This window comes from Mesitornis unicolor, unplaced genomic scaffold, assembly GCF_000695765.1.
Source record: "Mesitornis unicolor isolate BGI_N332 unplaced genomic scaffold, ASM69576v1 scaffold33444, whole genome shotgun sequence".
NCBI classification, from domain to species: domain Eukaryota; kingdom Metazoa; phylum Chordata; class Aves; order Mesitornithiformes; family Mesitornithidae; genus Mesitornis; species Mesitornis unicolor.
The window spans coordinates 60,643-72,459 of record NW_010182687.1 but is presented as its reverse complement, the minus strand read 5'-3'; the positions used below and the strand labels follow the sequence as shown (position 1 = coordinate 72,459).

Here is an 11,817-nt window from a genome sequence, read left to right as displayed (position 1 = left end):
CCTCCCGCTCCGGACGAGCACTCTGCAAAAACACCTTTAAAAAAATAAAAATAATTAAAAAAATAAACACATGGAAAAGCTGGGAAATTATTTTTTTCCATGCTATTCATCCAGTTACAATGAAAACGTAACTTTGTGGCATCAACACCCCCTCGCTTTGAACCAAAACCGGGGTTTTTTGAGGGGGGCTGTCAGGATGCCGGTGGGGTTCAACCTGCCCCAGTGCTGGCATCACCCTCCCGAACGCGGTACGGGGTCTGGGTCAGGATGCTGTGCCCCATTGATGCCGCTTCCCTTGGGGAAAAGCTGGTAAAAAACTGGAAAACAAGCAAGCCGCAAATGCGCACCCCCAAAATGGGGGGGAGCCCAAGCCACCATGCTGGTCAGCATCGCAAGTCCCTGTCACCCTGCTCCACCAAAGGAGTCGATGTCCCTTCCCTTCCAGCCTGGTACCGGCAAGGTTTGGACGCAATGTACCATTAGGAAGCTTACCTGATGCTTGATGGACACATCACTGGGCGCCAGGGATGTTTACATAGATATTCTTGATGTGGAGATAAGGTAATAAGACTGAAAGCCTCCCTCTGAGGCTTCAGATTAAATAAACCGTCTTTATTTGTACAGAGCCCTTTACTACCAGCTCTGTTGGTGCTTTTAAAGATCACAGGCAAAATAAGCAAGTCCCATATTCCCTCTCCAGCAGCTCGAGCTGTTCAAAGTGGACAAGTTTCAAGGCACCCAGGCAGTTTTCAGCGTGGATGAGGTTCTCTAGGAGTGGGGTAGGGGACACAGGACGGGCTCATGGCTCACAAATGTACAGGCAACACCACAGGAAACACCCAACTAAATACAGAGACCAGTTTTTAAGAGCAAAACCTTTCTTTCTGTGTAAAACCAGCCAGAAACCATCTCAGGAAGGGACAAGGTTGTGCCTGAAAGAGTAATGCAGTGGGAGAAGTGGGGTCTGTGCCAGACCTGTCCTTCTACCTCCATGCCTGTGGCTTAAAATGGCACTTCAGGGAAAAAGGGAGAGGCACCCAGTGTTTCATGAAAGCCAATGTGCTTATTTTCTCCAAAATCAGGTTTTTCCGTGTTTTCTTTCCTGCCCAGCACAATGCCTCCAAGCCACAGCAGGTTCAGCGCTACCTGGAGCTGGTTTTAGCAGAGGGGAAACAGCGGCTGCATTCCCAGCTCTGTGAAGCAGCAGGCATTGCCTGCAAAGGCCCATCCCAGCCTGGCTCCAGCGGCTCCCTACCACAAAATCCGGGCTCCTCGCTGCCCTCCAGCACTGTGCTTATTTGCAGCAAAGTATTTCTTTCTAAAGATCGGTCTCAGGGGGTGAAATCCCTTCTCTGTACGAAACCAGTACGGACCAGCTCAGACATTGTCTTCCGGAGACTGCAGGCAGCCTGAAACAATAGGGGTGTGCGGAGCGTCCTGATACATTTCCATTTTTGGACCATGATAAATCTGAAACGTAACAGTAACAGCTCTAAAAATGGCCCACGTTAATTATCTATTTGGGAATCGTTTTGGGATTCAGCCATCTCGCACAATCCCCAGTGGCCTCACATCTTCCTGCATACCAGAAGGTTCATTTAACCCCTCAAATTTGGACAAAGCCTTTAGGTTCCCCTCAGAAACTTTCAGACACGATGGCAAGCTACGAACAGGGACATGAGCAGTGCAATGAAAGTGGGGAAGGGCGGCCTAAAAGACCCTGGCATTTGGTGAAAGAAATGAACTAGAGACCAATGGCAGTGCTGTGTTTCACGCACAAGTCAATCCAAGTATCTTTTTTTTGTTTTAAATGCAACCCACGCACTCAAAACACAGCACAGAGCCCAGTTTTAGCCAAAATCGCTGGACTAGAGACAACTGCTTCCCATTTTTGGGGTTTTGCTGACACCTGGTGTTCTGAAAAAGATGCTGTGAAGTCTTGCAGGACCTTTCCAAGGTTTGCGTTGGAATGGCTGCTCTCTCAGGTCAGATGGGTTTCCAAGAGTGAATCCTGAATTTGGGGAGGAACCTGAGAAATGCAGATGTGCACCCAGATTTCAGCTGCACTCTGTAACATCTCAAGAGAAGTGCTGCAGCAGCATCGTAGCACACCGTGTTAAGTCAATGCAAAGCTCATGATATGGGTGTACGCTTCCCAACTTCAGGAGTCAGGGGAACTGCAGGGGAGATCTCACATCTCATTTACATTTAAACAGTGCATTTCGGTGCAAGGGGAAACAAGGCAATGATGTGATCCAAACCTGAAAGATCTCTCTACAGTGGCTGCTCTACCCAGGGCAGCCATTTAGGGTCAGCACCTAAAACTCAGAAAACAGAACTGACTTCAACAGTCAAGCGCTCATCAAAGCACCATGCTTATTTGTTCAGTTAAAGCACACGTTTCCCTATCAAAAATGAGAAAAAAAACAATAAGCAAGAAGGCATGTTTCACACCAGTAAAGGAGGAAAATAAATTATCGCAACACCGGAACAAATTCAAATGCAGGAGTGGGTGGCATCAAGGAGATGATACAAGGGAGCTGAGCCAAGATCTGTTTGACAGTGATATTGTCTGTTTTCCCCCGGTACATGGGCCTGTGGTAACAGCAAAAGGCTCTGGCTGTGGCTGCTACTGAAGATGACAACATGGCCATCACAAAGTGCAGAAAAAACCCAATTCCAGTACTTTCCTTCTTCACACAGAGTAAAACTCAGCCTCTATTATTTATCACACAGAGTCCTACTAAAATGATGTTTCAAATGCAGAAAATAAAAGACGTTTTAGCTCACAGTCTGGACCAAAACCAAAAGCTCTGTCCAACCTCTCATATTTCCACAAGAAGCCCTGGGAGACCATGGCCAGAGAAGAGCCCCGCTGACAAACCTGCTCACCTTGAAAGCTGTGAAGAGCTAACAGCACTGAGACACCTTCTGGTGCCTCATCACCCTGCCTTTTGTGCCGCACTCTTCCTCTGATGGGCGCTAGGAAGATTTGCATCTGTGACCTACATCTGAAAACACAAAATGAAAATAAAAGCCACATTTAGTGAAGCTTTTCCTGAATTCCAGTGTTTGAATCTCAGGTACTTCATTACATCACTGAATTATGGTCTGATAAGGAATTTCACCACCTTTATCTCCTTGGTGCTGCTTTTAAGACCTTTTCAGAGTACTGTGCCTGCAAAATGTGTCTCACCTCTACACGATATTGGTATCTCACAGAGCCTAATGCTGGTCTTTAAATAAGGACAGTGGCTCCCCCAGGAATAACAAGTATTGGCTGTCCACGTCCTCCACCCAAAGGTTTGGTCTGCAGCATTTCCATCTGCCCCAGTCAGATCAGTTATGTCTCCCCCAGGCAAACACTGCTGTAAACAAAATTCCATAAATAAATCCACCACAAGGATTAAATATTTACAGCACAAACACATAATGAAAACATTATGACACAAGTTAATAAATAATGAAAACGACGTGGCCGCGCTCCTGCAACGCGAGCTGGCGTTCCACGCATGCAAGGGGCAGCTGTAGTCCAACTCCTCCGCTGAGCAGCAAACTCAGCTTTTGGAATCCAATCCCTCCAGTCCCACAGGTCCAACATCCACTGCTTTGGGTTTCAGGGGAGAGCAGAGGCTTGAAGGATCTGTCCTGTGGTCAGAGTTTCAAGCGGATCGACCCCTCATTTCACCTCGAAGAGCTCAGTGCAATCAAGTCTTCCAAAAACCCCACAAAGGTCCACAAAACCCCGCATGAAAACAGTCAGTAGTGCACATCCTCTCACATGGCATAGTCACTTTTCTTACGAATAATTTTTACAACCTCAGTACTTTAAAGCTTCTCACTGGAATTTATGTGACACCAGCATTTCCTGGTTATCACAATACAAACATTGATCATTTTGGGGCAATTATCTGAAGTTTCAGAAGTCCTGAAGTTTCTGCTAGGAAACGGAGGCATTTCTGTATGAAAAGGAGCCTGCTATGATGCAAACACCACCACATAGTACTGTTTTTTTGACAAAAAAACACAGAGGTATTTCACACACAGTTATACACAATTTTCAAGCAGCCTCTTTCAGTGCATTTGTAGCAGGGTCAACAGTTCGGAATTTTGTAAATAATTTTACATCCCCTCCTGGAGGATGTGAACTCTTTTATTGGAAACACGCAGTAGGTGGTGTAATCTTGATTAAAGATAATAAAATACTCCGCTGACTTTCTCACTGCCTGAGCAGACGCATCTCATCCTCTTGAAGGGGTTCAGTGTTTTTACGCCAAGAACACCACCTGCTCAGCAGCGATTCTTTATAATCTCTTGCTTTTCTGTACAACAAAAGTTCACAAGAAACAAAACACCACCAAGTGCTCGCACTTGGTTCAGTGCAATGCAGGAAGACCTAATAGTTGCAGTTTTTAGTTGTAGGAACTTTGATTTCCTAGGTTCATCAGTGCAAATTTTGAAGGCAGTGGGAGACAGAGAGCAATTCCTCATCAGGCAAGGGCTCTTCTGTGCTAGTAGAAGGAGAAACACAGTCTTGGATCTTGGCTTGTCAGATCCTCAGCAAGGCCACTGGGCACCGGATTGTCCCACAGCCTACAACGAGAGCAAATGTTACTGCAGGACTTGGTGTGGTGAGCGAGGAGGAGGCATGCTGGAGACAGTGGAAGAGGCAGCTTTGGGTTTTCATCAAAGCAGGTGAGACAGGAGCGATGTATGGCCGTGTCTCAGTGACACAGGAGCACATCAGCAGCTGCCTGCCCACTGACATGGACTCACTTATCTAGCCTGGGAGAGAGATATCTGCAAGATACGGATCCCAGGACAGAGCTGGACAGGGCAAGAATGTATCTCAGAAGTGAAATCAGATGTGATGGGACAAAGAAAACTTATGGGGAAAAATGCAACAAACTTCCCAATGGGGACATTACACAACTGGGTCTTCATTTTTACCTCATTTAATGCCAGTAAGCTTTTCAGTCCCTTTTTCCCAGGACTTTCTGAGGGGGTGGAGCTGGCTTAGAAAACCCTCAGCTTACTTGGCTGGTGTCTGCATTCCCTCCAAATCCTACTCCATGCCAGCCAACCCAGGGCAGCAGGACAGCACGGGTCACATCTGTCCCAAGACCGGTCACCCCAACTTCCCCTTGCTGAGCTGACACCCAGCCACAGAGCTCTGTGATGCCTGCTCACCTTATGAACTGAATTTCCGGGCACTTGGCGAGTTCCTCTGCTAGCTTTGTAGCCCCACAGGCACCAATGCAGTTTTTCTCCAGGCTGTTTTAAAAACAAACAAAAACCAAATCAAGAGTGGAAAACAGCTGAATAGTCACTGGCTCCTTCTCCTGCCCCAGAAAAGCTACACTTTTGCCCAGGCACAGCAACGCTCTACAAACTTACATCAGCCTCATCTTTATGGCCATGGCTCTATTCACTCAAGAAGTGTGTGTGCACCACTCCCTATGACCTTCTTCTAGCAAGAAGACTTGTAAGCAGATCTCTTGACCTTGGAGGACTCTAACAGATCTCACTGCTGCCCAAACTCAGTTCTTGATACTGCGACCTCTAGACTAATGTTTTTATATCGCTGAGAGATGACAGACATGAACCATGTATTCCAATGGGCCAAGGGGAGGAAAACTCCATCAAGAGTTCTTGAGCAGAAGACCAACCGAGACACGGAGGAGAAGTAAAAGCTTGCAGGAAGCAGCTTACCTGAGGTCACTAGGTGATATAAATCAGGTTCTAGAAATACCAGTTTGCCTTCCCTGACTTAAACAGGAAGTCTTCACACACTGGCAGCTTCTGCTTAGATACCTATGCTGCAAACACCTTAAATATAAAATGCCTCTCTGTGCTGTGTATCACCCAAGCAAGGCCGGCCCTTGGTGCATGCAGCAAGAATGCTAAGCAAGAATCTGAACTGCAAAAGCCTGTCTGTTGTTTCAAATGTCCATCTCCTTTTCAGAAGTGCCGTGATTGAAGGCTCAAAGACAGAAAAACAAGTCTTCCTGAGGTTGCTCAGGGCTGTACTTACTCTAACATCTTCAGCTTTTCCATCCCTGGGAGAGCACTGGCCAACTCTTGGGCTCCTCCATCTCCAAGGGCATTCCAAGACAGTCTAAGATAGGTCAGAAATCCCAACCATGAGTCAGTCAATAAACATAAGGAGTCAACAGCAGCGATACAACCCCCTCATAGATTAGCTTGTTTACAAGAGCTTATTGCCCTCTTATCGTGGCAGGTAAACATTCTCCTGCTTCACAAGCTTAATTTTGAGGAGTTTCCTCAGTTTCACCACATATTTGTATGGTAAGACGCCAGGGAGCATCGCCACAGAGCCTGAGGCCTGTGGTTTTCTCCAGGACATGAGATGTGAAAGATGGAAATGACTGCTGAGTGCACAGCTTTACCCCAGGGCAACTCCTCCTTGTGCTGGTGGTGTTAAACTATTGCAGCAGCTAAGGTGCCTCTAAGACCTGATCTTAAAGCTGTCTTTTGACTCTGAGCTATCTTTCAAAGGATAGCTTGTGGGGCTCTTGAAAGGATAGGTTTTTCACTTTCTGATGTGTTAGCAAATGAGAAAATTCTTCAGATCCTTTCTTTGCTACCTGGTGAACAGCCTGAACATCTCCCTCACACCTGGAAAACAGAAACCTGGCATGGCACCAGTGAGTGAATGATCCTGGGGCCACCCACAGAGCAATGCATCTGCCCAAGTCTGGGGAACCCCAGAATTCTCTATGGCATGTAGGAGCCAAAAAAAGAAAGGCAGGACAGGATCCAGCTCAAGAACTGAGGCCTTCCACCAAACAAGTTCATGGCCTGTTCTGGGATCCCATGGATGTCAGCATATTGCTTGCTGTGTCACTCAGATTTCCCAGTGAGAGAATTCACTTTCATTTTACTCAAACCATCCACGAGGACTTTGCAGAACTGAGGCACATAAGAGTGGCATGACAATCAAGTGTCACCCAGTTGGCCACAGCAGAGGACCAGAGCGCCTGGGTCTTGCAGATTTATATCCTGATAAGGTGATGTCAGCCTAGGAGGTCTGCCAGCACCTCCAGCAGTCTTAGTCTTCAATAACGCCACGGCAGCGCAGGATTGATGAGACCGCTGCTGACCCCATCGGATGCCACGTACTAGAATTAAATTTAAGGTGCTTCTAGTGCAATGGGGTGAATTGCTTTTAAAAAGACACAAGCTGGAGCAGGTTCCCAGTAGGCTCCTCACTGAGGCTCTCTTGGGCAAGTGAACACATGTCAGAATGTAGTTAGACCATCTACGCTGTTTATTGAAAACATGTTAAACAACCACACATCAGTGCAACCTCTTTTATTCCAGTGTGGAGAGCAAGAATTGCAGCCAGAGGATGACTCTGTTCATCTACAGGCTGAATTCACTACACTCTGAGCTCTCAGTTCAGCCTCTACAATTGCACAGAGAAACTCCAGCTCTGCTCTGGGAGCCAACTGTGGCCATCTTGTAAAAAATCAGAGGCAAGACTTGGACCATGGTGAATAAGATGGGGAATTTGTCCTGCCTCACAAAGCAGATGACAGAATAATGGGCAGAGTTTGAAGATTAATGTTTTCCTCCATATTCTGTTCAGTTCTTCACATTCGGCTTCCAATAAGTTGCTAGTTAGACCAGGAAATTTTTAGCAATGAATTTAGTCATTCAGTCAATTACTAGTAAAATTTATCACTAAAAGGTATTAGTGCTAAGTATTGCTAAGTATTTAGCAGGATCTGAAGCGCACTGCAGTTGAAAATAGGAGCAGACATTAAAACAAGAGTGACCTGTGTGTTGAAAGCTCTCCCCTTCCCTTCCCACACTCACATTATCTCCTCCATGGAAGTGCACTGTCGGAAGCCATGACAAAGCAATCTTGAAGCATCATCAGTGATTCCACAGAGTTTCAAGCTGAAGCAGAGAAAAAACAGAGGGTACCATGTGCTAGTGTCAGAACCAGTGGGGAATACAGCACCAGCATCATCTGCTGCGCTCCTGCCCTGGCAATTCTGCACATGGCAGCCTTCGGTGTCCTGGTACTCACTCAATCTTCCGGAGGTGTTCAAAGCATGGCAGCCTCTCGGATAGAGCACAGATACTCCCTTCCCCAAGGTCATTTTCTGATAAACTGTAAGAGTAATGGAAAAGCTTTGAGTGGCTGCAGAAAAAGCAGGTACAGGCAAAGAAAAGCCATCTCCAAAATATAACTATGTGAATTAGAAGTCAATAACTAGCACCCAGACTAAGTGAGGACTCTAGACAGCAGGGACAAGCCAGATCAGCACATGGCAACTCAGGGTCAATTTCCTGCTTGGTGAAATGGGAATAATGGCCCTGCTCTAACTCACAAGATAAGTCCATTCAGCAGTGAATCACTTGCAGGCAGTAAGGTGGGGTTATACCAGTGGCTAAGATGGACAGACCTGCAGCTCATCATGTGTTGCATGTTAAATGGAAAAAAAGAAATTACTTTGGAGTTAATGACTGGTATGACTTGATAGGATACGATGGTGACGGAGAGGGGGAGAAGACATGGCGCTCAGACTGGCAGACAAGGTTTAACATCTGAAGTGATCTAAGCTGCCCCGCAGTGACTTTCAGAGAGCGTCTCCTCTCATCCTACAGAAAGTATCTAGGATGGGTGGAGGGTTTGCCCTCTGTGGAGTCACCCTGGGTAGGAAAAAGCCTATGTGACAGCCTCTGGCCTGTGAGCTGAAATAATTCCCACACATAGAGTGATACAAGCCCATATGTTCAGCACCATCCCAAGAGCACCTGCCATAGCCTTACCTTATTTCTTCCAGCAGCCCACATGCCACCAGGGCTCTGGCCAGCTCCATCCCTCCTGCTGGCCCAATGTTATTGTTCTGCAAGCTACCAAAAGAAACATAAGAACTGGAGGATTATTTCAGAATTTATTTTTAGAATAAAGCTGTAACAAAAGCTCATATTTAACTTGCCAAGAAGATAACTAAATCTTTTGAATCAGCGCCCAGTGCCGGTAATAAGCTGGGATCCTTGTGGACAAGTCTTAATGAAGGGGCCTGGAAAACAGGTAGGCAACAGTGGGGGCCAGCAAGGTGGCCAGCACGTCACATAGCTCCTGTTGCTGTCAACGACACTTAGCCCTAAGGACACGCAAGTCCAGTGGATTTGCCCATGCTCACAACGAAGGAGCACAGCCAGCTCCTTGTTGCAAAAGCAAAGGCTGCACCAGGAGTCTGCCTCCAGCTCTGCACACATGGGATTGGTTTGGGTTGAGTGAAGAGCAAAGAGCAGATGGGAAATCTCATGTCTGCAAATTTTCCAACATCTTTTCAGTGAAGACAAGAACCTACCCAGAGGGCTAAAGTCTCCCACCACTGGGATTGCTTTTTTAAAGTTATCTTTTGATGATACCTTAGACAGGTTGAAAGACACACCACTAGGCTAACTGAGCCCAGGGAGCTCTTCTAGCTCGCCAATTTCTTGCTTTGCTACTGTAACAGTATGAGAAGGTCCTGTGTGTTAGAGACCTGGAAAGACTCCCATAAAAGGTTTAAAAATATATAATACCACTGAGTTCAGGGGGGGAAATGACTCAGAGGTGCCTGTACAAAACAGTGAGGGAGCATAAAAGGTGCTCATATTCATGCTTACACTACTCCAGAACGAGAGGACAGGCAGAGGCACTGGAAGCTAACAGACTCAAAACAAATTTTAGGGGTTATTTTACTGTATATACAATGCCTGATTCATCTCTACAGGAAGCGCTGCAAGAGATTATGAAAGAATAGCTGATGTGACTTGATGCAGCAGAGTAACTGTGGAGGGTTTCCCAATCCTGAGACACTTAAAATAACGTCTAAACAAGAGAGCAGGGCACCACTGCTGTCTATGCCTTTTTCCATGCCTTCTTTCAACCATCCCACATATTTCCAAGATATCCAGCTGTCCTGGGGCAGAGGCTGACACTTACTGCAGGATCCTGAGGTTGGCCATGCGAGGCAGGCAGAGGGCAAGTTTCACTGCTGTCCTGTCTCCAAAACCATTGCTTGACAGTCTGGAAAGAGCAGAAATGAGATGTTAGTGACAGTGAACTACAGAGCCTCATTCCCCACCTGTGTGTCACTCACATCTATCTATGACCCCCATTCCTCACCCACATGTGCATGGGACTATGCTGAAAGGAGCTCACGTCCACAATTCAAAGGACGCTGGGAATGGGAGGAAAGAACAACGAGGTTTTGTAATCCTGCAGCAGGAGTTAAACAGGAAAGTAAAACTGACTTGCACTTCTCAGGAGCACACTGATCTCCCTTCCTCATTAGGTTGTCCTGAGCTCAAATTACACCAAAATTGTGGTTTTTAATATGTGCTTTTAGTCCACTATGCTGTAATCTGAAGGTTCTATGAATAGATCCAGCATTTTAACTGTAACACATATAACTTTTTCTGATTTTATTTCTTTAATATGGCAGGGACATGTTTGTTCTATGAACTGGTCTGCAATGGAATGATTGATAATAAATCTGGCTGAGTAAAGCCTCTATCTGTCATCTCTTCTCCATTTTTATAGCCATATAGATTAATGCTGATTTCTTAGGCAACAGAGGCACTGCACAGCCCATATGCTTGCGACACAGGCTATTAAACCTCAGATTCAGCTCTTCCCCAGTGACACAGTTCTTGGGAATCTCCAAGAGATTGCAGTGAGCAAGCAACCCCCAAACCTCCCACACCCAGCACCACACATTCTTATCCCATGTAGCTGTGAGTTTTTACCCTGCTCTCATAAGAATCAGTGATAAAACTGATTTTGGCTTTACTAGAGCCAGATTAGATTTGGTTTCTATGCCTTGATTTTTGCCCAGCTTCCTGAAGAGATACTTAAAATTATACACTTACAGTAGCTCCTCAATGTGTGTGCAACAGGCAAGAGCTTCCATCAGCTTTTCTCCTCCAGCAGGACTAAGGCTGTTCCCTGAAAGGCTAAAATAAACAAGAAAGACTCTCAGTGACTGAACAAGAACCAGAACGTACCAGCTTAAGATACTGCACTGTTTGCCTGGTGTGATGAGACACTTGGGTAACTGCAGCAATGGGCTACGCAGGGCTGCAGTGGTGTGCCCAGAGACACAGGTCTCTGCAAAATGGCCTGGGGATTTGTAGTGTGGGTTTTTTTGAGTACTAAGTCACTTCTGCCTCTGCAGGTACTGGGGGAAAGAAGCAGTTTTTCCTCTCTCAGACAACTGGGAATTTCCTTTTCTTGTTCAAGTAATTTCCAGGTTTTTAATTTTAAACAATGACAAGGCATATTCCAGAGCTGAGTCTAACAAACGGCCTGGATGCTCTGATTTCTGTTCCCTTGGAAGAGGGACAGTTTGAATTCATGTGTCTGAGAGAAAGCCTTGTCTAGAGACTCTGTCCTCGCTTTGACAAACTGTACACATCCCCCAGTTGTATGTGAGGAGGGAACACCTTCCACTGGTTTGGTAGGTTTTGTATCAGATCTTCAATGACACTGAAAATGCTGGAAGGTGGAAAATCATATAAATTAAGGTGTCACAGGCCTTCCTACACAGGCTTTAACAACTGTGGCCATAACCAAAATCGCTGCAAACAAAACAAAGGGACTCACTCAATTCTCTTCAGGTTTTGCATTTCCAGCAGAACAGCAGCTAGATTTACCAGGCCTGGATCTCCAATCTTGTTGTAGCTTAAACTTTAAAGAAGAGAAGAAAGGTTGTGTTGTAAAGGAAAATGTTAAGAGTCAGGCAAAGTATGCGATCTTATTTAATGTCTCCCATCTGCTGGATGACA

General features: G+C 46.0%; 1 protein-coding gene across 1 annotated transcript in view; it reads right to left on the bottom strand.

The window, feature by feature from the left end:
- Nucleotides 1-4,511: 4,511 nt before the first annotated feature.
- The window catches only part of NLRC5 (NLR family, CARD domain containing 5), a 45,283-nt gene continuing 37,977 nt past the window's right edge, over nucleotides 4,512-11,817 (bottom strand). The window contains exons 41-49 of the mRNA XM_010183872.1: nucleotides 11,636-11,719; nucleotides 10,903-10,986; nucleotides 9,974-10,057; nucleotides 8,806-8,889; nucleotides 8,060-8,143; nucleotides 7,843-7,926; nucleotides 6,035-6,118; nucleotides 5,191-5,274; nucleotides 4,512-4,593 (exon numbers count right to left, since the gene is read on the bottom strand). Of these exons, the coding sequence (XP_010182174.1) occupies nucleotides 4,512-4,593; nucleotides 5,191-5,274; nucleotides 6,035-6,118; nucleotides 7,843-7,926; nucleotides 8,060-8,143; nucleotides 8,806-8,889; nucleotides 9,974-10,057; nucleotides 10,903-10,986; nucleotides 11,636-11,719 (754 nt within the window). The remainder of the gene's footprint in view (nucleotides 4,594-5,190; nucleotides 5,275-6,034; nucleotides 6,119-7,842; nucleotides 7,927-8,059; nucleotides 8,144-8,805; nucleotides 8,890-9,973; nucleotides 10,058-10,902; nucleotides 10,987-11,635; nucleotides 11,720-11,817) is intronic.